General features: G+C 48.6%; 1 protein-coding gene across 2 annotated transcripts in view; it reads left to right on the top strand.

Annotated features, from left to right (window-relative positions):
• Positions 1-1,654: 1,654 nt before the first annotated feature.
• The window catches only part of SNX13 (sorting nexin 13), a 117,177-nt gene continuing 91,319 nt past the window's right edge, over positions 1,655-27,512 (top strand). For both annotated transcript variants that reach the window (XM_066585354.1, XM_066585353.1), the window contains exons 1-2: positions 1,655-1,767; positions 26,576-26,688. In XM_066585354.1, the coding sequence (XP_066441451.1) occupies positions 1,756-1,767; positions 26,576-26,688 (125 nt within the window). In that variant the 5' untranslated portion in view covers positions 1,655-1,755. The remainder of the gene's footprint in view (positions 1,768-26,575; positions 26,689-27,512) is intronic.

The following is a 27,512-nucleotide window of genomic DNA, read 5'->3' as shown; positions in this document are numbered from 1 at the left end:
CAATGACAGGATGGCCGTGTGAGCCACAGGTAACCGCCACTCCCCTCATGACAGGACGGCTGTGTGAGCCGCAGGTAACCGCCGCAGTATGCGCGGGGCCCACAGCTTCCCTCATGACAGGACGGCCGTGTGAGCCGCAGGTAACCATCGCAGTGTACACAGAGCCCGCCGTTTCCCCTCATGACAGGATGGCCGTGTGAGCCGCAGGTAACCGCCGCAGTGTGCACAGAGCCCGCCGTTTCCCCTCATGACAGGACGGCCGTGTGAGCCACAGGTAACCGCCGCAATGTGCACGGAGCCCGCCGTTTCCCCCATGACAGGACGGCCGTGTGAGCCGCCGCAGTGTGCATGGAGCCCACCGTTTCCCCTCATGACAGGACGGCCGTGTGAGCCGCAGGTAACCATCGCAGTGTACACAGAGCCCGCCGTTTCCCCTCATGACAGGATGGCCGTGTGAGCCGCAGGTAACCGCCGCAGTGTGCACAGAGCCCGCCGTTTCCCCTCATGACAGGACGGCCGTGTGAGCCACAGGTAACCGCCGCAATGTGCACGGAGCCCGCCGTTTCCCCCATGACAGGACGGCCGTGTGAGCCGCCGCAGTCTGCATGGAGCCCACCGTTTCCCCAATGACAGGGCGGCCGTGTGAGCCGCAGGTAACCGTCGCAGCGTGCAGAGCCCGCCGTTTCCCCTCATGACAGGATGGCCGTGTGAGCCGCAGGTAACCGCCGCAGTGTGCAGAGCCCGCCGTTTCCCCTCATGACAGGACGGCCGTGTGAGCCGCAGGTAACCACCGCAATGTGCACGGAGCCCGCCGTTTTCCCCATGACAGGACGGCCGTGTGAGCCGCCAGTGTGCATGGAGCCCACCGTTTCCCCCATGACAGGGCGGCCGTGTGAGCCGCAGGTAACCGTCGCAGTATGCAGAGCCCGCCGTTTCCCCAATGACACGGTGGCCGTGTGAGCCGCAGGTAACCGCTGCAGTGTGCACGGGGCCCACCGCTCCTCTCATGACAGGACGGCCGTGTGAACCGCAGGTGACCGCCGCAGTGTGCATGGAGCCCGCCGTTTCCCCAATGACAGGATGGCCGTGTGAGCCACAGGTAACCGCCGCTCCCCTCATGACAGGACGGCCGTGTTAACCGCAGGTGACCGCCGCAGTGTGCACGGAGCCCGCCGTTTCCCCTCATGACAGGATGGCCGTGTGAGCAGCAGGTAAACGCCGCAGTGTGCACAGAGCCCGCCGTTTCCCCAATGACAGGACGGCCGTGTGAGCCGCCGCAATGTGCATGGAGCCCACCGTTTTCCCCAATGACAGGACGGCCGTGTGAGCCGCAGGTAACCGCCGCAATGTGCACGGAGCCCGCCGTTTCCCCAATGACAGGACGGCCGTGTGAGCCGCAGGTAACCGCCGCAGTGTGCACAGAGCCCGCCGCTCCCCTCATGACAAGACGGCCGTGTCAGCCGCAGGTCACCGCAGCAGTGTGCACAGAGCCCGCCGCTCCTCGTCACTATGGGCGGCCGTACTAGCATGGAGGCCGGGGCTGCTCGCTCACAGGACGGACCCGCCTCCTCGCCAGTCTGCGGCCGCTGCTCCATGTTTCTGCCTCCCCCTCCCTCCACAACATGGCGGCTCTTCCGGAGGCGGCCGGAGGGTAGGGGTGGGTCAGCCTGGGAAGCTACCGGAGGAGGCACGGGGCTGCAGGGGGACAGTGTAGAATGCTGCGGGGATAGAGGAGCGGCTCGGCCGGCGGTAATCATGATCCCAAAGGTAAGATGTGTCATGGGGGGAGCAGCCCTGCAGGGGGCAGTGCTGAGGGGACTGCGGGGATTACAAGACTAGGTGCCCGCCGGGTGTGGAGGACATGACAGCAGGTGACAGCGGGGACTAAGAGGCTTATCCCCAGGTGACAGGAGTGATGGGGACGGCGGTGTGTTGGGGCTGTTGTCATAGTGACAGCACAGTGATGGAGGTGTATGTTGGGCAGTAGGGATGGCAGCTGGGGGGCTGTAGGGATTATGGTGGTGTGTGGGGTGTGCAGTAGTGATGGGGTGAGGAAGAGTCTGGGGGTGTAGTGATGGAGGAAAGTGCTGGAGGTGCTTTAATGATCAAGGCATTGAGGGGCTGTAGGGATTAGGTGGTCACGGTGGCGCATCAAGGGGGCACAATAGCGTGTCGAGGGGCCACATGGATTAAGGGGCCACAACATCGCTTTAAGGGGCCACAACATCGCTTTAAGAGGCCATGGGGATTAAGGGGGCAAGGTGGGGCATCGAGTAGCCATGGGGATTAAGGGGGGGCGCGTCGATGGGGCATAGGGATTAAGGGGGGCGCGTCGAGGGGTCATAGGGATTAAGGGAGGTGCGTCGAGAGGCGATAGGGATTAAGGGGGGCACGTCGAGGGGCCATAGGGATTAAGGGGGGGGGGCGCGTCGAGGGGCCATAGGGTTTAAGAGGGGGGGGATTTGAGGGGCCATAGGGATTAGGGGGGGGGGCACGTCAAGGGGCCATAGGGATTGGGGGGGGCGCATCGAGGGGCCATAGGGATTGGGGGGGGCGCGTCGAGGGGCCATAGGGACTGGGGGGGGGGCGCGTCGAGGGGCCATAGGGACTGGGGGGGGGGCGCGTCGAGGGGCCATAGGGATTAAGGGGGGGGCGCGTCGAGGGGCCATAGGGTTTAAGAGGGGGGGGATTCGAGGGGCCATAGGGATTAAGGGGGGCGCGCCGAGGGGCCATAGGGATTGGGGGGGGGCGCATCGAGGGGCCATAGGGATTGGGGGGGGGGCGCGTCGAGGGACCATAGGGACTGGGGGGGGGGCGCGTCGAGGGGCCATAGGGATTAAGGGGGGGGCGTGTCGAGGGGCCATAGGGATTAAGGGGGGGGCGTGTCGAGGGGCCATAGGGATTAAGGGGGGGGCGTGTCTAGGGGCCATAGGGATTAAGGGGGGGCGCGTCGAGGGGCTATAGGGATTAGGGGGGGGCGCGTCGAGGGGCCATAGGGATTAAGGGGGGGGCGCGTCGAGGGGCCATAGGGATTAAGGGGGGGGGCGCGTCGAGGGGCCATAGGGATTAAGGGGGGGCGCGTCGAGGGGCCATAGGGATTAAAGGGGGGGGGCTCGTCGAGGGGCCATAGGGATTAAAGGGGGGGGGCTCGTCGAGGGGCCATAGGGATTGAGGGGGGGGGCTCGTCGAGGGGCCATAGGGATTGAGGGGGGGGGGCTCGTCGAGGGGCCATAGGGATTGAGGGGGGGGGGGGGCTCGTCGAGGGGCCATAGGGATTGAGGGGGGGGCTCGTCGAGGGGCCATAGGGATTGAGGGGGGGGGGGGGCTCGTCGAGGGGCCATAGGGATTGAGGGGGGGGCTCGTCGAGGGGCCATAGGGATTGAGGGGGGGGGGCTCGTCGAGGGGCCATAGGGATTGAGGGGGGGGCTCGTCGAGGGGCCATAGGGATTGAGGGGGGGGGGCTCGTCGAGGGGCCATAGGGATTATGGGGGGGGGGGCTCGTCGAGGGGCCATAGGGATTGAGGGGGGGGCTCGTCGAGGGGCCATAGGGATTGAGGGGGGGGCTCGTCGAGGGGCCATAGGGATTGAGGGGGGGGGGCTCGTCGAGGGGCCATAGGGATTGAGGGGGGGGGCTCGTCGAGGGGCCATAGGGATTGAGGGGGGGGGCTCGTCGAGGGGCCATAGGGATTGAGGGGGGGGGCTCGTCGAGGGGCCTTAGGGATTGAGGGGGGGGGGCTCGTCGAGGGGCCATAGGGATTGAGGGGGGGGGCTCGTCGAGGGGCCATAGGGATTGAGGGGGGGGCTCGTCGAGGGGCCATAGGGATTGGGGGGGCTCATCGAGGGGCCATAGGGATTAAGGGGGGCGCGTTAAGGGGCCATAGGGATTAAGGGGGGCACGGCAGCGCGTTGAGTGGCTCTAGTGATCTGTGGGGCACGGCGGCGCCCGAGGGACTCTAGTGATCTGTGGGGCTTGGTAGCGCACTGAGGGGCCGCAGGGAACGGCGGAACATGGCTCCGCGCTGAGGGGCCGCAGGGATCAGGGGGGGCACGGCGGTGCTTTGAGGGGTTCTAGTGATCAGGGGGGCATGGCGGCGTGTCAAGGGGCCACAGGGATCAGAGGGGAACGGCGGCGCGTCGAGGGGCTCTAGTGATCGCGCGCGCGGCACAGCGGCACGCCGAGGGACTCTAGTGATTGGGGGGGGGGGCCCTGGCAGCGCGCTGAGGCGCTCTACTGATTGGGGAGGCACGACGGCGAGCTGGGAGGGGCTGTACCCCTACCACTGTCCCCTGTAACTCTGGTTGCTGTTAGTGACAGCAGAAGAGGAGCTCTAATGATGGGGGGAGATGGCCAGCAGTACACGGCCGGTCCATAGGTGGAGGAATATAAAGATGGTGGCACCGCGGTCATCGTGAGGAGACGTTTTATGGAGCTGATGGAAGTTTGAGGTTACATAGAAATAAGCGATACGCGACATCAGGTGACGTTGGAGACAACTATGGGAGGGGGGCAACAGCTAGGGGCTGACGGGGAAGGAAGGAACTTGTCACTTCTCGCCCGTTGAGAGCTAATTGTTTACAATTTTCCAGATTAAAAAACATATTAATAAAACAGTTGTTCCATAGAGCAATATTACTGAGCGAGTGACAGGCGGAGTAATAGGAGTAACAGTACCTGTGAGAGCAGAACCTCTAACCAATGAGAAGAGGAAGAAATAAGGGGTGATCGGTGCTGGACAGAATACACCAGTTGGAATTAGTGTCCAGCGTGGTTTTCCAACGCGTTTCCCGCTTATTGCGACTGGTACATTCTAATTTTCGGGATGCCGCTCGTTGACTGGTGGTCTGTGCGTCTTATGACTCTCTTGCCCGGCGTAGGTCTGTCCTGCTTCTCCTAGCTACACGGCGTGATACATGATCGGGGTTGCGTGTAGTCCTACATGTATGACCTATAACTGTACATGTGTAGAAGCCCCCGGTGACGTCACTTGGTGTAAGCGGTCGTTTTCATCGGGTTACGAGTCATCTGATCCTCCTGCGGTCGCAGTGATTTGCGGGAGGGCTTCTCTCCGCGGCTATATAATAAGCGCGGAGGTCCCGGGAGAGCTGCGTGCCTCTGTTTGTTGTTGTTGACGTGATCAATATCTGCAGATGGTAATAGAGACCCGCGAAACAAGATGATCATGTAGTCACACTGCTTCCCCAGCAATATGCCACTCGCCGCGTGCTACGTAACACCATTTTTACGCTACTAAATCCGTGAGTATCTGGAGTACGATGTGTGGGGACGCCATGTTTGGTTAGGGAATTGCCCTAATCTATGGTTGATTTTCTAACCAGATCGTCCCTTTAACAACTTGAATTCTAAAATGTAGTGCCACATCACTTAAAACAATACAACAAATGGGTACTTACCCTCCTCAGCCCTGGCGACCCGCTGGTGCAGCCCCATCATTCACCCGGTCTCTGACAGCCGAAGTCAGGTGACTGCCGCATGCCTGTCGGAGGCCACAGTATTGCCGTTTTCTTGCATGATGGCGCCCAGAATGTGAGCGCTGATGCCCTTGCATCTGATTGGCAGGTGGTGGTCATCTGACTTCGCTGTCAACAGAGACCGAATGAATCGTGGGCTTGCAGCGCTGGATCGCCGAGGAGGGCAAATACCTATTAATGGTTTGAAGTGATTTTCTGCGGAGAGCCCCTTTAAACCTTCAGCTACATGCTATAGGCAGGTAAGCCGGCTTCTGCTTGTAAGCTGGGACATCACAAGGACTTGTAGGAGAGCAGGTCCCTACGGCTTTGGTACTAGGGGCACTTGTTACACTTTTTTTTTTGCTTAAATCTACAATCTGCTACAGTTGCAATTGAAATTGTGTGCGATCCTAACTATACAGGCCCAGTATAGACTGTCATTGGAGCTTCTGGGACAGAGACCCGGGCCCTGCTCATTGCTCCATTAGAGGAGCAGAATTGTTCAAGATATCCCGATGGAAACTTTCCAGGGGTAAGCCAAAGGAGAACACTTCTGGCTTACATGTGGCCCTCCTTTTTTTTCCTTCTAGAGTTCACTTGTTTGCAGTTTGGGTCCTTTTTCATGACCTTAATGAAGCCACATGCCAAGTGCTAATCGATACTATCATTGCTTGCTTCAAGAGGACCTGTCATGGCGTAGAATGCATGGCTCTGCTGGCGCTATTCCCACCCCTCTAACTTTTTTTTTCTTGATACTTTTCTGCCTTTGCCCTCCATAGATCTGTTTCTGGTGCTCTTAGCCTGTCAAGTTGGCAGTTCCCTCTGCTCATTCTCAATGGCTGATGTCAGACTCGATTGGTATTCCTATGTTACCCATTGAGAGTAAGTGGTGGGAACTGCCTACTTGACAAATAGAGCGCATTGGAAGTTGGAAGAGCCCATTTGGAAGACTGAAGGAGAGTATAAAAATGGTGGGGGGGGGGGGTGGAAGACGGGAATAGGGTCAGTGAGGTCACTGCTGTAGAGCCATGTAGCCAGCCCCGCTAATTCTATTCTTTGACATGTTCCATCATAGGCTCCGTTTGGAGGACGGACTTATAGAGTTGAGCAACAGAAATGACACTAGAGCCCATGTGCAAGTGAATGTGCCCTTGAGGCCTTATTCACACGACTGTATTAACGCGGCTAATTTAGCCACCTCAAAACATTTTGACCATCTGAAGCATTGGATTCCAATATATTCATTCAGATGAGCGATTATTTTTTTTCTGGTGCGTAAAAGAAATCGCGCCAGAAAAATAGGACCGAAAACAGCAACCCGTTTTATACGACGCTTGAAAAGATTGGTCTTGACCTATCTTTTCCCAAGATATGCTGGAAGCTCCCATAGACTTCTATGGGTGCTAAAAAAAAAAAGGAGGGAGTTTTCCGTGGTTCAACGCTGGGAAAAGACAGCTGCCTCTATTAAACCACTAGAGGTCACTCTGAGGATTTCTGCCGACCGAGGGATTTCCGCGCTGTAGCATTTTTTTTTTTTGCCCCTATGCTGCAGCCACCTGTGTGAATGGACTTGAAAACGCTAATTAAGATCAGGACTTGATCACAGCTTTTTAAAAAATTTCCGCGATTTTACGGCGTGATCTATAAAAAACATATATGGTCATGTGAAAAAGGCCTAAGAGGGACCTGCCTTGTGCTCAGGTCCGTGGGGCTGGCTGCTTAGCTTTATACCTGCGGCCCAACTGACTTCAATGATGTCTTTCCCTTCTTTATACCTCACCTGTTCTCCTGAATGGGTTCTTCTTGTTCAGCTCTCAGAGTTGTGAATGTGTCAAGTGGGCGGTCCCCACTGCTCATTGCCATTGGATGCGGTCAGACTTGATTGACGGTAAGTGGTGAGGACCGCTTGTTTGACACATTCACAGTGCCAGGAACCTAAGCCGTCTGTAGAGGGCGATAGGGATGAGTATAAATGGAAAGAAAGACATGATTGAACTCAGCAGGGGCCGTGGTTGGCCCTACTACTATGAGGATATGATGGGTCATTAAAGGGTCTAAACACAGGCTGATGCAGCTATATGGGGGACAAAGAGCCATCAATATGGTTAGCTGACCTCCATACACTTTCATCATTCAGAGGTGCTGCCAACCATGATTTTTGGTGCAACAGAAGATGCCATCAAGCGGCAAATGATGACGGATGGTAAGAAGGGCGTTCTAGAGAAGAGGAGGGACAGGAGAAGTCCTAGAAAGGAGTCAGAGGTGGTAACTAGAGTTATGCCTTGTTCATTATTTGATGAGGATTTAGGCACGGAGGTAACCTATTTGCTTCTGCACCTCTACTGCTAAGCGTGCAGTCACATCTGTTAGCGTCCAACATCCAATCACGTAGGAGAGTACGCCTGGGCAACCCCTTCAGTTTATCTATTGGATTGGTAAGCTAGTCTATGGTTTCTGACCACAGCTTTCATCTGAAATGCCGAAAACAGCATTCAGACAGAACCGTAGGCGGTAGTTATTGCAATGGATGCCAAAGCTGCACGCCAGTCAACTGCTCTATTCTATCTTGCTAAAACGTTGGAAACTAACAGAAACTTACTGAAACCAAAGCTTCAGTTTTGGTCTCCACTTAAGTATTGACAGCCCATGTCCTGTCCAGAGTTCCATCTGAATGATGATTCCAGAAAGGGATGAGATTAGTTGTGGGCATCTCCTCCAATAGCTCTTATATGTGGGGTACAGCAGGATTATGGTTAGTTACTCAATGCAGATAATATCTAGATGTGGCTGGGTACGATGAACTAAGGTAAACCTGTTATTGCCTTTTGTGCTTGATCTTATCTGCTCGTGGAGAAACTTTGACTTTATGGTCCACTTCTGTTGCCCATTGAGTGCAACATTTTTGGCCAGTGGCCATGTGAGACCAACTCATGTATTTTGTGCGTCCCGCGGATAACTGGTGCAACACATCTCAAACAGCGTGCAGTAATTAAAAGAGGCAGTTTAGAATGAGATAAAAATGTCTCCTGAAAACAACCCCTTTTAGGAGGAATCCGCAGGTCTGGCTTCTTGCACCCCGGCCTCACCGCTGGGGAAAGTTGTGGCCGTTGCAGGAAAATGAAGTTTTACATTCCCGCCATTCAAATACTCAGGAAGCTACAAGCACATACAGACTTGGTGCTGCACAGACAATGTAATATTACATGACATTCATCAATATCCGTAGGGGCCATGCAATAAATGATCACTCCTAGTCCTTCTCTGGCTGATGAAGGGGTCCTAAGGACTTTGTGATGTCTGTAAGCTCTGATGGGCATAAAGATGGGTTGTTCCGTGTGGACAACCTTCTTTTAAGGCTTCCTTCACATACACCTATTATTCAGTGTTTTAAAGCATATGTAAAAAAAAATTAAGTGTTTCAAGATTCAGTAGAATTCATTTTTTTCCTCAAGTGTTTCAGTCTCGTTTTTTGGGTTTGTACGTGCATTTCTGGAGTTTTTGAAGTTCTAACAAAAGCTGTAAATAGAAAAAAATAATAACTAGAGCATGCTGTATTTTGTTACAAACAGTTCCATCCGCTGACCCCAAAAGGCTAAAAAAAACACCAAAAAAAGCACCCCGAAGTGCTGTTTATATAGGCTTACCGTATCGAGCGAACTTTGGAAAAGTTCAGTTTGGCTGTTTTTTTCCGAATTTCAGCAGAACGTTTGGTCCAGATTAGTTCTAACCATTGCCTTGCAGTGCTGGGGTCTTGGCCTTCTGGCTTCAAAGACAACAATCTGCTTAGTCAGATTTGAAACTAATACCCCAACGCTGTAAGGCAACCGTGCTAACTACTGAGCCACCGTGGTGGAGGAAGAAGAAGGTGGCTCGGTGGTTAGCACTGTTGCCTTGCAGCACTGGGGTCCTGGGTTCAAATCTGAGCAGCAGATGTTGTCCTTGGTTGGATTTGAAACTATGAGGCTAATACCCCCAACACTGCAAGACAGCGGTGCTAATCGCTGAGCAACAATTACAGAAGGAGATTTTAGTGGGTTTGACCAAAACTAACTGGACTTTTAGCAAAGTTCAACCGTGAACAGGGTTCGCCCAACACTGGTGGTTTACTGCAGACTTTTCAGGATGCATTCACACACAGCTGATTTGCTGCAGATTTCATGCTTCCAATGGAATTCAGATTGAAGGGGTGAAATCTGCTGCAGGTCTGTACCAAAATCTGGCAAAATAGACAGCAAATCGGCAACGTGTGAATGCATGCAATAGGCAGTCTGCCAGCAGTCCTGTTGACAGCTCTACATACTATGCTGGGCTCTTGTATACCTGGAGCGTATGTAGAGGTTCTTGATGAGCAGGCATCTCCGCTGTAATGTGTCGCAGAGCCCCAGACTAAGACAAGAGTGCCACATCATTTATCAGTCGGTCAAGTGCATTGCCAGAAGTTTGTGGTCTCCTAAGTCTTGACAGGCGACCCGTGTGAAGAAAGGTGCTTTTCATTGTATCCGGCTCTGAAGAAGAACAGGTTTTTCCAGTTCTTGTTGCGCTTTTCAGTTCTTTAACTGGAAATAAATCTTTTGGGGACGCTGTGACGCTACAGGAGCTGCTCTAGATACCTCTAGATACCAGCTGAAACTGAAATTTCACATGTCGCCTGCTTTATGGCCAAAAGATCATCAGAAACTTTCTAGCCTTTCCTTACAGTACAAAGGCTGAAGTAAAGAACATTTTCAGTATCGTTGCATCAGAAGATCATTTGTAACTTGAGTTCCGATTTCCCCTCTTCTGCTTCCTACCACTTTGAGTGAGGAAACTTGTAGATGTAATGTGCGGCTGTCCTGTGAAGCCTGTGCCCTCTTCTAGCTGGACATCCGAACTTAGGGTGATTGCACACGGGGGGGATTTGAATTGCAGAATCTGGAGCGGGTGACGTCCTCTGGATTCTGCAGCTAATACCGCTCATAGCATGCTATGGTAAAGTGATTCTTCATGCACATGGGCGGAAACCAATTGTGGATTTTGCTCGCGGATGAAAAATTGCAGTATGCTCTATTTTCCTGCAGTGTCCATACAGTTGGCTTACATTAAAGTCAATGGAAGCCCTCCGACCCGCAGCCCATCCACAATGTTAATTCGGATTCCACTGGAAAACCAGGAGTTTAAGAAAAAAATAAATCTGTACTGCATGTCTGACAGTGAGCCATCTCTGCAGTGCAGATGAAGATTCAGTGATGCAGGTGCGCGTGGACGCCGCTGCTGCCAGTGCCGTATTCCGAATGCGGAATCCGGCTCTGCCGTGTGCATTTGGCCTATCTTTGGGCATGTCCTACCTTTTGGAACGTCTTGTATTGCATCGCCTATTGTTTTCAATGGAGCTGGCACAGCATCGCACGGCACGTGAGGTGCACGCAAGTGCGATCTCAGGCTTACCCATTGAAAACAATGGGAAACACTGAAGTGATGCAAGGCGATTTTTAACACCGAAAAAACCCTGACATCCCATGTTGGTGAGCGCAATATTGGTCCGTGAAACTAGCCTGTGTGAAATTAGCCTAAGAGATTGATGGCCTATCCTCTGGATAGGTTTTGGTGGTTCCAATATCTTCATTGTTCTGTTCTGAGGATGGAGCCAAGGGATAGAAACGGACCAGAACTACATTTGCAGATGTGAATAGGCTTTATAGGATTTCTTGTCTCACCACGTGATGGACTATTGCTAAGATATGCCATCTTTCTTACTAGGGTTACAGTTGCTGAGATTACCTCTGATTCTGTCGATGAAGGAGGGGCTTAAGCATTGCTGTGGCCCCATTCACTTAAATTAGTGATAGGAGTGGTCTTTGTTTACAAGAGGCTGACGTGGCTGCTGCTGTCAAAATGTGGCTTCAGTGGTCATATGCCATACTGCTGGCATTACTGCTCAGTGATGAAAGCTTTGGTGGCAGTAGACATTTCTTGACTTCTAAGGTGCTGATTGGCTACAGCAGTCACATGCCAGCTGCTTGTAACCCTTTCCAATCCAATTTGTATCCTGGTTTTCCTAGGGGGCTTACTCTTTTTCTGCCTTTATACAACGGCACTATCTGCTGGCTAAAGCCAGTACTGCATGAGGTGACATATTGGATAGGCTCTGACAGCAGAGAGGCTGGCAATATAGAGTAAGAGAACCCCGACGGATGTCTTACAACATCGGAGCTGTACAGCGTTAAATTATAATGTCTTCAGACGTCAGACAATGGATTGGAAAGGGTTAAACAAAGGCAGAGGGACCGCCAGTTGCTTTTTACTTTGAAAAAGTCTACATATCCATTCAATGCCCGTGTACAATGGAGTTGGCATGGATTCCACAATTTGTGCAGAACCTGATGATCCAAGTTATCACAACACTGAGAATGTTCCAGAGAGTATCCTGTGATGTAACTGAACGCTTGGTGTTCTTGCTCCTCAAGTACCCCATGAATGTTTAATAGGGTTGAGGTTAGGTGACCGTGGTGGGAAGTCCATGTCAGGCTGCTCTTCTTCTTTGTCTTTAGTCTTCAAGTAGTTTTTGTTAAAGGGGTTGTCCGAGATCCAGCTTCTTTATAAAACTTGGCCCCTGTGTGCAGAACATAAGAAAGGACTCAAACTTGTGGCTGCATAAAAAATGCCCACGGCCATAAATGCCCACCTGGAAAGTTGCCCACACATTTTTTTGGCAGCACTACAAAGTTTGTGATCTCAGATATTTAAGGTGCAAGGTGAGGATGTTCACATGATATGTGATCTGATTGTGATTTTGGATTGACCTAGTGCAAAAAAAATGATGAGGATCCGTGCTTGTCAAACACGTGTTTCTACCAATAGATAGAGTCTGGTCTCATCGCTCACTGCTCCTGTCTGATTCCTCCAGCACACGGCAGTACATGGTCCAGTGGGTATCCCTGCTATCTGTACTCGGTTATCACTGTTAGCTATGGTGTTACATAGGACTGCTAGATACATCTACTACATAATCTGTGCTCGGTTATCTGTGGAGTTACATAGGACTGCAGGGAGCATTTTATTATATTCTTTCTACTTGGAGGCCCTTTTACATGGGACATTTAGACGTGAAATTTGCTCCCTTCAGCCCCGTCACGGCCATGGCAGGTGATTGCGATGTTCTTCCATTGTTTTCAATGGGGCTGGCGCTGCTGCCGTCAGCCTATTGAAAACAATAGGTGATATTGCAAAAAGAAAGGAAATGCTGCCTTTTTTTTTTCACGCAGCATCGCAAGAATGAAAAACATTGCAAATGAGAATGAAACCATTGAAAATTGTTTTCAGAATCATGCGTTTTCACACACTCCTGCATCTCCTTATTGTGAAGGAGACCTTAATGAGAACAGAGCCTTCCGTATGGATTTTAAATCAAATTTGCTGTGGTACTGGTGTAATACGGTATGTCTCCACCAGAAGTATGAGTGGAGACATTGGCTGGCTGGGTTGAGTTACAGGGAACGGGCAGGTCACTCCCACAGCTGCAAATTGGCTGATGCCCCGCACACTACTTCCCTGGGACACATGTACCAGCTCACACATCTTCTCGCCCGGACTGTCACTTTTCCTGCTGCCGGGCTCCCATCTCACCTCCTGGCGCCCCGCAATACTGACCCTGCTGTCACTCTCCTTTCCCCGCTGCCAGCTGCCTCCCATGTTCGCTGCCGACCCTGCTGTCACTCTCCCCGGTGGCGGCGGCGAGGGCTACCATCTAGAGGGGCCAGGGTTGAAGATGGGACAGCCCCACAAAACATCATCAGCAGCCGATTGTCAGCCGGCAAGTAACTGGCCGGCCAGGTGGAATAGAGCGCCATCTGTGGCACACTGCCAGCCGGAGGGAGCGGCATGCAGGAGCTGAGAGTCCGGGGCTGAAGACGGCACAACAGCCGCACAAAGCAGGAGCCTGTCACCTGGCGCAAGTAACAGTGGGGACGGGACGGAACATAGCAGAGACGAGGAGAGCCATCAGCAGCTAGGGGCGTGAACAGGGCATTACTTCCAGCTCTGCCCGGTCAACCCATAGCTTCCGGTGTCGACATATGACACCAGTACCATTTATGGTTTGCCTCTCTTTCACTTACATTGTACTTTATGGGTGTCTTGGGCAGTTTCTTAACGGGGATGTCTTATGAGGACATATAGACATCGTAGAAGAGGGTCTTCCGCTTGGGATCCCCTCTATGAACCAAAATGGAGAGCTGCTGTATGAGCTTGTCTGTTTCTGGAGATGTTGAGTCTTCCTTGTATGACCCATGGCAAGACTGATGTGACCCCACACTGACGGCACGTTCGCCCTACGCCACTTTCATGTGCCGGCATCCTGGTGAGTATTTGGTTTCAGTATTTGTAACCCAGGGGTGGATCCAAGAGCGATAGAAAAGGTATAATGGAAAGTTTTGTATCGCTGTTTATTGGATCCACTTCTGGGTTTGGCTTACAAACACTGAATCAAAATATTGATTAAATATTGCCTTCTGAAAGAGGCCTTTTTACTTTGTAGCAAATAACGTATCAGATCTGGCACAGAACAATATCTAATGGCTGCGACTGAACAATGTTCAGGGAGAAATGCAATCGCCTTTTGTAGGTGTTGGTTGTAATAAAATTCAAATTATGCAAATGGGCTGTGGAATTTCTCAGCTAAGTTGGGGGTTTGCAGGGGTGCCCGGACCTGCCGCTGATCTGAAGAGCATTGTCTCTGTTGAGGAGTGTGTCCTTCGTCAGGGCGTAGTCTATTTGGTGCAGGTCTCCAGCGCCAGAGTAGACTGTAAAGTGACCCTCCGGTTCTGGAGAAACAAAAATGGCTGAACGGCTTCACTGACTACCTGATGTGCGTTAGTATGAGTCGGTAGTCTAAGACATTACACGCTGGTGGCCAATACTGATCACCTGGTCAATAAGAGCAGTTGTAGTGTGTAGACTAATGATTAGAGATGAGCGAGAACCCAAATGCTTGGGTCTGTGTTATTCGAGTCGAGCTTTTCGTAAAATTCGAGAGCTCTACTCAAGTAATGAACCCCATTGACTACAATGGGAGACTCAAGCATTTTTATATGTGGGACGCCGGGTCCCGTGCTTTTTTTTTTTCTTGGTTTGAATGAATAGCTAAGTACTAGCTGTAATTGGCTGAGCGCTCAGCCAATAGCTAAGCACTAGCTGTTATTGGCTGAGCGCTCAGCCAATCAGCACAGCCCTTTCAGGAGGCGGGGAATTTTAAATTTACGCCTGCTGAAAGTGCTGGATAGCAGTGTCAGGGACCAAGCTGGAGGATGCGTGTGAGCGGCGGAGAGGTGAGTACTTTTTTAAAACTTTTTTAACCACTTATTGATGATTTTCAGGGAAGGGCTTGTATTTCAAGCCCTTCCCCGAAAATCATACTGCAGGGTTTGCCAAAAACCACTGCTTTCAATGGAACCGGCAGCAGCGCCGATCCCATTGAAAGCAATGGGATAGCATGCTGCACTTCTGCCACAGCTGTCACAGCTGTGGCAGAAGTCTGTGGTATTCACCATATCTCTTCAATGAGGCTAGCGCTGCTGCCGCTGGCCCCATTGAAAAGACTGGCGTAATCCCGGCTTCGTCCAGTTTTTTTTCTCGCACTGCGAGGCGAGAGTTTTCACTTGCTCTCGCAGCGCAATGGAGAAAAAAACACCAGTGGCTGTTCGCCCTCATACGGCCGTGTCGACGGAAAAATAAAAAAGTTATGGCATTTGAAAAGTGGAGATGAAAATCCTCCCCCCAAAATCTGCATCTCCTCATGCCCAGAATAGGCCGCCTAATTAAGGGGTGAAGGTTCTCTCATTCAGATATTTACGCAGAAAAGCCGCTGGAATGACTGTGACTTTACCCCGAATGACTTTTGACCAACCAGCAAATGTGTTTAGGTGAGTGACACAAAGCGACTAGCGAGCAAATTACTGCTCCTCCCCGTAAGGACGCATCTGAGCCTCAGTCATAAGAGTTGCCGGCCATGTGCATCGTTGTATGGCTGCTCCATTCATCTTCTCCTTGCTATTTCCAGGAGAGTGATCATCTCAACGGGGTCCTCAAGCCCGACTGTGACTCTAATGGCCAACGGGTCTTTAATCTAAGATTTGTTGCCCAATTGTGCAGTTTACACATCTACAACATCGCGGTCAATGTGGACCAAAATGGCAAATGTTTCCATTTGATGAGTGTATTTGTAGCCCGGCCTCAGTGTAGCTTCTCTTATCATTTGCATCCAGACATCTGTCTTAGCTTGTGGTTCCAGCAGGACGGATAAAATTAGTGTCATGGCAATTAAAATCTTATTTTGAGCAAGGCCTCTGGGGACTTCCCTCCCACATCGAGCGAAGAGCCTCTTGAGTTGAAAGCCTTCCCGGCGAGACAGTAAGATGGGAATTGCAGGTTGTATATGTACATCTATCTACTAGCCATATGTCATTTGCACATGGCCGTGGATATGCTGGGGCAAAGGTAGAAAATTAAGAGTTTTAACCCATTAAGGACCAAGCACTATAAATATACAGTGCTTGGTCCTGGGCTTTAATACCAGCCGATAGTAAAAATACAGCGGGGATTAAAGCCTCCTGCTTCTGTAATCAATCAGAAGCAGGAAGGGTTGTTAGCTGTTAGTCACAGCTGATAAGCCGGAGGAGGAGGTAGAAGTGGATTTTAACCCTTTCTGCCTCCTCCTTTATTTAGTACACAGTGCTCAATGAGCGCAATGTACTAAAAAAGTGGAAGTATAACTTCCACTACGTGAGCCGGCAGTCAGTGATCACCGGGTGACCTCTGGCACAGCAGAGCTACAGGGACCTAGCGAACCCTAATCAGCTCTACCAGTGTAATGTCACTACAGGGGATGTTTCTCCCTGTAACTGGGGCTCCTATGGATGCCCCAACTACAGTGGAAAAATGTCAAATAAAAAAAACAAACATGTGAATGTCCCCCAGAGGTCTTATGAGGTCATGGGGGACATAGATAGTAAAAAGAATACTTAAATAAGTAAAATAAAATTGCAGAATAAAACAACAATATTCACATAAAAAAGCTATAACACAAAGCCGACGCCAACCAAAACCGTCGCCGTATGTGCCCTGTAAACCAAAACCATACATATTATATATCAAAACGTCTGAAACCAAAATGAGGAACCCGTTCCCATACTTGTATTTTAGCGTAAATATACTAATTTAAAGAAAATAACTATAAATGTTCAAAAAAATCATTTTTTTAGCTTTTTACCCCCAATAAAACTAAAAACCTGGGGGAAAAAGTCAGTGAAAAAGATATAAAAAATAGCCCTATATGTCACACACAAAAAAAAAAAAACGCAGCAAAAATAATTTTGGTAGCTAAAGAAAAAATGAAACTACCACATGGGTGAAATCCCTAAAAAGTGCCTGGTTCTTAAGGTACAAAACAGCCTGCGAGCCCCGCACAGAAATAGAGCATGCCATGATTTGTTTGCCGCGCGGGATTTCGCGCGGCCGTCTGCATAGGATTGCGTCTGTTAACGCAATCCTATGCAGGCTTCCAGCGGCGGAAATCCTGCCGCGGAATTTCCGCCAGTCTGCAGGCGGCCTTATATGAAGGGATTCTCAACTGCTGTCCCCAAGTCACCACAGCAGGCCTTGGTTTGGGGATATCCTATAGAGAGAACACCTCTAACAATAATATTATGTGTCCAGGAGATCCTGAAAACATGACCTGTTGGAGGTACATGAGGACTGGAGTTGGGAAACGCTACTTTGTATTGATTTTCTTCTAGCAATGAGCTGGTAAATGCTTGGAGATGAACTTGTAACAACACTTGTGGGGCTCCTGACAACATAGCGCTGCTTTACCTGGTCAGTCATCTGATTTATTGGTAATTTCTTTGTAAAATGCTGACTTGGCGTTGGGAAATCATGATGCAACCGATGCTAGAAGTGTAGCTCACTGGATCTGGATTTATTCATGTGCGGAAGGAATCTGTTGTTGATCAGCGGCTATCAGAATGGTCCGTAATCTACATGTGGGGCAGATTTACTATTAAAAATTCTACTTCTCTGGCGCAAATTGCAACAGAAAACGTTTATATTCTTTGAGCCACATTTATCATGTGCTTTGGAGAATTTTTTTTTTGCATGACTTGACTGACAAAGGGGTGTGGTCTAAATGCAACACTGTGTGCCAGAAAAATGTGCCTAATTTAGGCACACATTTTGATAATAGATTAAACCAATACCTAGATGTATGCAGCCAGCAAACTTTGTGTTGCTTACCTTAGGCTACATTCACACAAGCCTGAAAATCTCGCGCGTTGCAAGACGCACAAAATTTGTGCAAAAATGAACTCCTTTCTTCTGATTGGAGTCATACACATGAGCACTTTTATTTATTTATTTGCGCCTCACAGCGATGGTACAAGGTTAAAAAAAAATCACTGCATGTCCTTTTTTTTTCTTTTTTTACACGTCCCTCGGCATGCATCGCTCATTGTCTTCAATGGGACAGTCATACACATAGCATGCCGCAGTATGAGCACACGAGTGCCATGTGATGCCTGCAATTGAAATCAATGGGTAAGACCATCCCTCCGATGCGTGTAAAACAAGCATCGGAGGATCGGAAGTTTCACAGTAGGGATGCAAGGCGTTTTTCCATTATGCCTGAGGAAGGATCCTGAGAGGTTGGAAAGCTCGCTATTACATCATGTATTTTTGTTAGCCATTAAAAGGTACCATATCTACAAGATGACTGGGTTGCTCTTGCTGAGAACAATCACACAAACCCCTCACATGTACGGGTAAAATGCACGTAGAGAAGCGTAATATCGGACTGGGCTTCTTGGCCCAATATGGCGCTTGTCTGTGTGATTGTAGCTTTACTATTCTATGGTAAAGTCCCAGCATGCTGTGCAACTACTTTCTGTGTGATGTGTTGTGGTTGCTGACACTGGAGATGGGACTTTAGTGCACCGAATGAGGAGACAAATTATAACCGGCATCATCTTGGTTATATAGTCTTAACCTTGCACCAGCACTGCCCCCTCTAGTATATGGCCCCATTGCACCGACACTGCCCCCTCTAGTATATGGCCCCATTGTACCGACACTCTCCCCTCTAGAATATGGCGACATTGCACCGCCCCCCCTCCCCCTTCCCTTCTAGGATATGATGCCATTGCACTGACCCCCCTCTCTCTAGGATATGGCGCCATTGCACCGCCCCCCCCCTCCCTTCTAGGATATGACGCCATTGCACTGACCCTCCTCCCTCTAGGATATGGCACCATTGCACCCCCCCCCCCCCCTAGGATATGGAGCTATTAGTCGTGGTGTTTATAAGAGATGTCCCTGGAAGTCACCTGATTGCTGCAGCCAATCAGAGGCTGCAACATCACCGCCCGTTCTCCTGGTATCAGCATTCACTTCCTGGGCACCATGAGGCGAGGAGTTCAGAGCAGTGACGCTGCAGTGGTCTGGTGACTTCTGATGGCATCATATGACACAACTAACATGGTGGTTACAGCAGGCTGGTTCGTGGTGGCAGAGGCTTGGTAAGTACTACTCTTTTCGTTTTAGCACAGTACGCTCTATAGGGGGAATGCTGACTGGTTTCTGGATAACCCCTTTAAAACAAATTCCAGTAATATTGAGCACAAGGTTGCCAGGAACTTACCAGAATCTCTGAATATTTATTTTAAGCCTTTCACAAGCTGGACAATTGTCTCACTTTTGACAAACCAATAAAACCTAAACTATGAAATGAAAAAAATCATTCTCTACCTCCATACCCATGTTTTCTGAAAGTAGGTACCTGGCATGGTGAAAAACACCACACAGCAATAATCCAGATAACTGTGAACATTTGAGCCCTGGAGCTGACAAATGCACATTGGGTGCGGGGGGGATTAGATGTGCAACTGTTCATCTCCTTTTAGTTGAGTATGCCAATTTATTTTGGCATACTTCATCACTGACCATCTATGGGCAAAAAAAAGGACCTTCTTGCATAAAACACTTTATAACTTCCCAATAAAACAATGTAGCCTTTGTATAACGAAGGACTTCATAATTTGCATACTAGTACATGTAGTTTATCCAATTTTTAATTCAGTTATTAATTACCCTTGCCATCCAGCTATTTGCAGGGGATACAACGCTCCGGCCTGTTTCGTGGCCTGCGACATGTTCATTGGTCACATGTCCTTTGTAGCTCAGCCCTATTCAAGCGAATGGGATTGAGCTGCCATACCAGGCATTGCTGCTACGTACTAAATGGCACTGATGTACCATGAAGAGGCCGCAGAGCCCACTGGGTTGCTGTGGCCACTTCAAACTGTGGATCGGCAGGGGTATTGGGAGTTGGCTTCTTACCGATCTGTTATTGATGACCAAAGGCTTGGAAACCTTCTTGAGGGATCACTTGTAGAAAGCAACTGATTACATAAAATATAACACATGTTGGGTGAATCGCCTCCGCAAATTTAGCTTTTCTACCATCGCTAGAATCCTTAGAAGCGGCATGTTGACTAAGAAGTGTCTTAGCCGCTTGGCTTTTCTTCTGAGGATAACACTTTGGGATGAAGTTTATTAGACATCACAGAAGTAATTGTTCCCCCGACTCCCTTGAGTTGTACGAGGGTTAAATAATGGCTTTGTATCCTCTTCGTTTTATCTGCGTTCTGACACCTCGCTTTTATTTTTGCTACTAAGCACACTGTAAGCGGGAAGATATTTTCAGAAGTCAGTTTGTCACTTGATTTCACAAGTCACGCAGTATACCTTGTTTTTGGAACTCTTTCTTCCTATAACCCCCTCAGCTGAAACGAAGCATGAAAGAACGTCGTTCATGAGCAGTTTTCATCTTCACTTGGTTCCCTTTTTTTATGTTTGGTTGTGATGTCTGGGCCAAATGGCGAGCTCTCATGTAAGTCTCTACGGAGGTAACTGCGCACTTCATGTGTGTTGGGAATGTAAATGGGAGGATTGCTACTGGCGCTAATGAAGAAAAACCTACAGTTTTATTTTTATATATATATATATATAATTTTAATATGACATTTTTTTTTACATAGACAATCAGTCATTGTGCAAACTCACCCCATATATGGCCTCATAGGCTATAATGGGTCAGTGTGCTATCCATGAAATACATGGACTCAAAATATGCCCATCTGAATAAAGCCTAATGGCCATAATACATTGCATTATAGTAATGGGAGCCGCCATAGGAAGCACAGATGTAAACCCCCCCAGTGGAACTAAAAAATAATAATTAAAGGTTTTGTCCAAGTATAAAAAAAAATATTTTAAATGGCCAGGTCTATGATATAATGACACAAGAAGCAGTACTTACCTCTTTTCAACCCCCTGGGAACAGCAGAGTAGCTCTTGTGAGGATCCCGCAGGCTGGAAGTCAGGTGACCACTGCAGCTAATCAGGCCACAGCGTCACCGTTCCAAACCATTCCAAACTCTTGGTATCATGGAGCCCAGGATGTGTGTGCTGATGCCAGGAGAACAGGCAGTGACACTGCGGCCTCTGATTGGCTGCAGCAATCACCTGATTTCCGAGGCTGTGCTGACAGCGGGATCTTCATTGGAGCTGTTCAGCTGTTTCCTGGCAGAAGAAGAGGGCAAGTACTGGTGCTTTTGTTGTATCACATGCCCGCCCATTAATTATTATTATTTATTTATTTTTTTTAACTCAGACAGCCCCTTTCAGTTTATGGGGGAAAATCTGCAATTTAAAAAAAAAAATAGTGTTGTATAAAAGTAGTACAATGCAACCAATCGTATTGGAGCTTTAACATTCTAAACTTTGCTAGGAAAAGTGTTAGTTTCCGTAGTGAAAGAGTCCAGGACACCTATTTGGTCTGTTTGCACCGCTGTACGTCTGTACCGTCTTTCATACACAAGACTGTCGTCCTCTACAATAGAGATGTAGAACAGTAAGCAGCCCTAAGCATGTCCTCTGCTGTGACCTTGTGCAAAGTGCATTGGTTACAAGCATGACTTATGGCATGTCACATAGTAGCTGTATCACTGGTGTGTAGGAGGCGCATGATTTTGTTGGTTTACCACACCTAATGCTACAATGTAACACACGGGGTGTGAGCTCTCGATCATACAGAGGCCGCCTTCCAACATCTGCTTATTGTTCCTGTGTACAAAATATTTTGTATGTTACATGCAAGCATTGGAGCTGTTAAAGGGACGGCGCAATTGTGGTTTAAAGGGTTTTTACAGGACATAAAAGCAAAAATGATAAAGGGTTAAAAGAAAGAAATTGAATACTCTCCTATCCTGGCGGCTCTTCGCCCAACGTTGTAGCCCTGGTGCCCATTGCATGGAAGCTGGAAGAAGCGGTGGGCGGTCACATGCCGTTCATTGTGCATGTGACTGCTCAGTCACTAATTGCTTCAGCAGCTAAGGAGAAATGGCTATTCCTTTCCTGGGAGCTATCTACCAATGACCTACTCTGAAGTGATAGGTCATCAGTAGTTGATCAGTGGACTCTACTGATGACTTATTCTGTGGGTGGATCATCAATAGATAACCACTGGCAAATCTCTTTAAAATGTACCTACGCTGTCAGATGATTTTTCGGCATAAACTGTGTACATGAGGAATAACACTAGATCTGATCATTATATGACTGGTATCCTTCATTTCCCCACTGCAGGTCTCCTGACCTGAACCCCATGCATCATACGCTCCTATGATGTCTGAAGTTCGGGCCACTTGTGTGTGCTACAAGATGATCAGGGAGCAGGATCTGCAGTTCTCTGTGCACAGTCTATAGGACACAGCACAGCAGCCAGGCTCTAGAACCTGCAAGCGGGAAAATGGAGAGAAAAATTCAGGATACTTGTTATATAAAGGGCAGAAATGGTGTTATTCCTCATGTACACACATAACGGCCTATTCTGAAAAGTCATGTATGCTCTAATTGTAGGACAAGCTCTTAAAGGGCTCAGTATTCTTTATTTCCCAAGCCGACAATCTGAGGTTCAAGTACACAAACAGGAAAAAGCAAGAGAACGTCTGAAGGGATATGAGCTAGCGCTTCACAAGCACAGTATCCTATACTGGATAAGCTACTACCCTGTTTCCCCGAAAATAAGATGCGTCTTATATTAATTTTTGCTTCCAAATATGCGCTATGTCTTATTTTCAGGGGGTGTCTTATTTTTCAATGAAGAAGAATTCACATTTATTGTTTAACAAAAAAAATGAGCAAAAATTACTCAATGACAGTCATGTCATCATTTTCTGGCACATCATCATAAACATCTGAACCCGGAATCTCCTGCTAAATTTCTTGACACTACATTTCTTGTAAAATCTTCGGGCCAAAGCAGGAAGGTTTTTGCCCCAAGAATCTTCCACGATTCCTTTCTTGTACTCAACAGAATAGCTCTTTCTTTTTGCGCTCAGGTCTAGGGGTAAAAATATACGGTAGCAACATTGTTTATTTCTTGTACTTTAGACTCTTCAGCAAAAAAGCAGACACCCCCTATTGAATCAAAATGACACACTGTTTACCTGACTCACATACAGGGCTACAAAAAATAAGAGCTGTAAAGTACCTGGCTCCCACACACTGTCTGGAGACTGTAATGCTCACCCCCTAAGGCCGCCTGCAGACGAGCGGGTCGGATCCGGCAGCGAGAAATCTCGCCGCGCGATCCGACCCCAGAGCCTGCAGGGACGAGCGCGTACTCACCCGCGCCTGGCGGCCCCGGCTCTTTGATGTGCCGGCTGCCGCGCAGCCGGCGCATGCGCAGACCGGAGCCGGCGGCCAGGTGAGTGCGTTCCCCGCAGAAAATTAGAACATGCCGCGGTTTGTTTGCCGCGCGAGATTTCGCGCGGCCAAACCGCAGCCGTCTGCATAGGAGTGCGTATTGTAATGCACTCCTATGCAGACTTTCAGCGGCGGAAATCCCGCGGGAAATCCCGCGGCGGGATTTCCGCTCGTCTGCAGGCGGCCTAAGGCTGGAAATACACTCTGTGAGAACCCAGCCTTAAGAATCACACATATGGTTGCCTGACTCACACACAGAGCCATAAAAAAAAGTAACATACCTGCAGACAGAAGTTCCTGTACCACTTGTAAGCAGGGATGGTATTGCAGCTTCCGGCCACCAGGGGGAGCAGACGTGTGCAGCAGCAACAGAACAACAGTATGGAGTTTTTGAGCCAGCAAGGGGAGCTTACAACAGCACACTCGTACAGCACAGGAGGAGGTAGGAGACAGCGGGGATGGCAGCAGGGGACAGGCTCCTCTCGACTTGCCTGCACACTTTAGTATGCCTTATTATCGGGGTGTGCCTTATATTAGCGATTTCTGCAAATTTCTTAATGTGTCTTATTTTCGGGGGTGCCTTATTTTAGGGGAAACATGGTACTGTCAGTGTTGTTGGCCGTTGGGGGAAAAAGTTTTTTTTTTTTTTTTTTTTTCCACCTTTAGACTTAAAGGAAAGAGTATCTGCCATTATCCTTTGTGATCGGTTTTGTTCGTTTCTCATTTGTTTCATTTGCTTTTTTCCAAAATTACTGTCATTTCTGCATTCTGTTTAGTGATTCTGGGAGTTTTGTTTTCAGTGATGGGATGAATTGGAAGGTTAAAACTTGTTCACATCAGTGTCCGAGATTCCGTTTAGCACCTCCTTCGCTAATGTCTGCGCTGTTTTTTCCTCTATAACCTGGCAAAATGCTGGACTGCTGGACAAGAATCGAACAGACCCCATTATAGTCAGTGGGGGTCTGTTCAGCATTGTTCATTCTGTCATAAGACTGTTGGCTTTGGCCCGGGGGTGCTGTTCTGCTTACTTAACAGAGCAGGAAAACGATAATTCTGATGTAAACGAGCCCTAATTGTTTTTGTTTTGTTCTTTGTACTATTTGGTTTTTTTTTTCCCTTCAATTTTCTAAGTAAGAAAAAAGTTACCACAAAGAAAAAGGGTTCTAAGAAAGACTTGTAACAATGTGTCGTTATCACCATCCGCTCTACGTGTTACTACACAGTGCGGTGGAGATAAGTGGAGGAGCCGCCGCTGAAGACCTTCATGTAGGACAAGTGGCTTCTCATCACATCCATAATAAGTCTTAGAACAGTCATTGTGACGGTGAACCGTCTGGAGACTATATAAGTGGAACATAATCATGTATTACACCAACTGATAGGGAATTGGAAGGGCTCTGGTCTTACAGGTCAACTGCATTGATTCCATATGAACATTACAGTATATTCCTGCATCGGATCTGTGTTGCCCATAATCTTCCCGTGGAGCCCAAGCGGCATAGAATCATCCAAGTGGATTTTTTATACTAGCTGTCAAGTGTTCCATGTAACGAGCATCTTTCATCCGAGGATGTAAGTCATAAGGAGAGAATATTCCCACTGTGAGGAGATTAGCAATCCGGCACCGGATTTGCAAATCTCAATTGGGGGTATATGTTGTATATTAGTTGTGCCCTATTGGACCCTGCCTTTTATTCTCATGTCCAGAAAATGTGAAGCAATGACCCTGTGAACTTATACTCCATCTAATAGGAAATGAGGGGTTAAATTTGCGCAACACTTTTATGATGTCTGTGCATTGGCTCCCTGAAATTTCACAGTTCATATGATGCGATGCGACAAACGCCCCCCTCAGTATCACTCCCATTTCAATATATATCCGTGTTTAAGGGCCCTTTTACTAGGGACCATAGTTGGGTGCTCAAGCGACGGAGAGCTGTGCCAGCGGTGATCGCTCCTCTGCTTTCACACACGATCGCTCAGTGAATGGAGGCGCAGTGGATCAGAGATCGCTTATGTCTGATTACCTCCATTCACAGTAAACAAGCAGTGGTTCGTAGATTAATGACTGGTTGAAGCAACAGTGCTGCTTGGTGAGTGCTGTCACTTCAGTCCATACCAGGTATAGCGCCGTATGTTGTGCAGTGGCTGTTTCTGGTATTGCAATTTAATCTAATTCGCTTAAATGGGACTGAGCTGCTCTCAAGCCATGTGTCCGCTGAACATGATATCTTACATCTGAGAAGAGGCTCACTCGAGTGCTGTGGCCTCTTAAGTCAGCTGATCAGTGAGGATACCGAGTGGCAGACCTTCACTAATAAACTATTGATAGTCTATCCCGAGGATAGATCATCAGTAGTTTTAGTTCCAATAAACCGCTTTTCCAGACAACTCCTATAAACATTGGACAAAACTTATCAGAATCCACCAATTTTGGCCTGACTGAACAAATCTCATGTGTATTGGGGCCTCCTGACTTTTCCCTGACAGATGATGTTGGGCATAGGCGTTGAGTAAGATGAGTCTCCATCCCTAATCCGTGTGTTCTTCCTGGAGATAAGCCACCACCAGAGCTTTCTCAATTGTCCTAATGGCAAACGGATGAACACTTGGTTTGGTTGAGTGTTCATATGTATGAGGATGTCGGTCAGGCAGCAGCTGTTGTGTGGGCAACTTTAAGCTGTTGTATGGTCATTTTTGCACATATTATGTGACTGTCTTGCAACTGAAGATGATGACATTTGTGTAGAGAATAGAGATGAGCGAGCATGCTCGGTTAGGGCAATTACACGAACGCGAATTGCTTTTTTCGACTGACTGCCTACTCGTCTGAAAAGATGCGGGGGGGGGGGGGATCTCTCTCTCTCGCACAACACCCCCCACCCCCGCCGAGCGATGCTCGTTCGAGCAATTACTCTAACCGAGCATGCTCGCTCATCTCTAGTAGAGAATCGTGTGGGGAAATAGACCGCGTTTAGTAGAATTTACATACGGATCATGTCTCTAAATTATGGACTTATACAATTCTATTAGATCTGCACCTTTATGGGGGAGGGGGTTCTAAGATCCCGTTGAAGCATCCATTGTCTCCTCTCTAGACAGGAATCGCTAGCGTCCCCTCAGCGGCATCAACTGGATATTGGCGGAGATTTACTAAACTAAATGCGCCAGAATTCTGGTCCAGGGGTTTGGTTGATATGAAAATTATTCATTTTAACATTTGTGAAACTTTTTAAGAACTTTTATTTGCTCTTCTTGGTTCTTCAATCAAAGTTTCTATGTAATGATGATGTTTTCTTTTCTTTTGCTGCAGGCCAGTCTTTCCATATGGGGTTGGGGAAGTCTCGGCGGTGTGCTCTTCCTCATAACGTTTGGACCCTTTGCTATATTTTATTTTGCCTTTTACATCCTCTGCTTCGTGGGCGGGTAAGTAATATGAATTTACTGCTGCCTACATTTTATCTGAAGAACTGCAGCAGATGTAATCATACTGTAATGTTGTGCGGTAGGTCAAGGATCAGAGTCGATCCGAAGGGGCTCAGGTACTTTCCAGAGCTCTGTGTGACCCACTTGATATAGAAATTACCCAGGATCCCTCCCCACCAATGGAATCTTTTGGCATGTATGGTGACTTGTTAGATGACTTTCATTCCTTTCATTCATTATGTAGCTTTCCCTCCAGTTTAAATAAGTGGGCTAGTGTCACCTTAATTAGTTATTTCTTTCTGTCTGAAACTTCCAGCCTCTTTTCTTTTTCCTTCGATGGTCATATGATCTTAATTCTGGCCAGCTCAGATTTACTTGGGGGTTATGGATTAATTTTCTAGTCCAATTCTCAGTTTGTGTGATACTGTTTTGTGTATCTACCACAAAATCTGCATAGACAGTCCTATCACAGTTACTGATGATGATCACGCAACTCCTGTCACACAGTTATAATAGAGGAGATCACAGCTCATCCTCTTCACTATATACTTATGGCCTATAGCTTATATAGGTGACTAAAGAAAGTAATGATAGTTAAGCTGTCCCGCCAGCAGGCAAACGTGGTATAGTGGTGCATCATGGGATAGATGTGAAACTGAAAGTAAAAAAAATCTGAGCCTCAAGATGGTGCTTGATAAGCATCATACAGGAGGCTGCACTGCCTGGAAGTGGCTGGATTATACAGAGGAGATCTTCACAGTGTGATGGGCAATCATGGGAGGGCGCAGGGATGAAAACATCTGTTTGCGCCAGAGCGGCCCTTT

This window comes from Eleutherodactylus coqui, chromosome 12 (genome assembly GCF_035609145.1).
Source record: "Eleutherodactylus coqui strain aEleCoq1 chromosome 12, aEleCoq1.hap1, whole genome shotgun sequence".
NCBI lineage: Eukaryota > Metazoa > Chordata > Amphibia > Anura > Eleutherodactylidae > Eleutherodactylus > Eleutherodactylus coqui.
The sequence above is the reverse complement of the archived record's forward strand: the minus strand, read 5'-3'. Positions and strand labels throughout refer to the sequence as shown.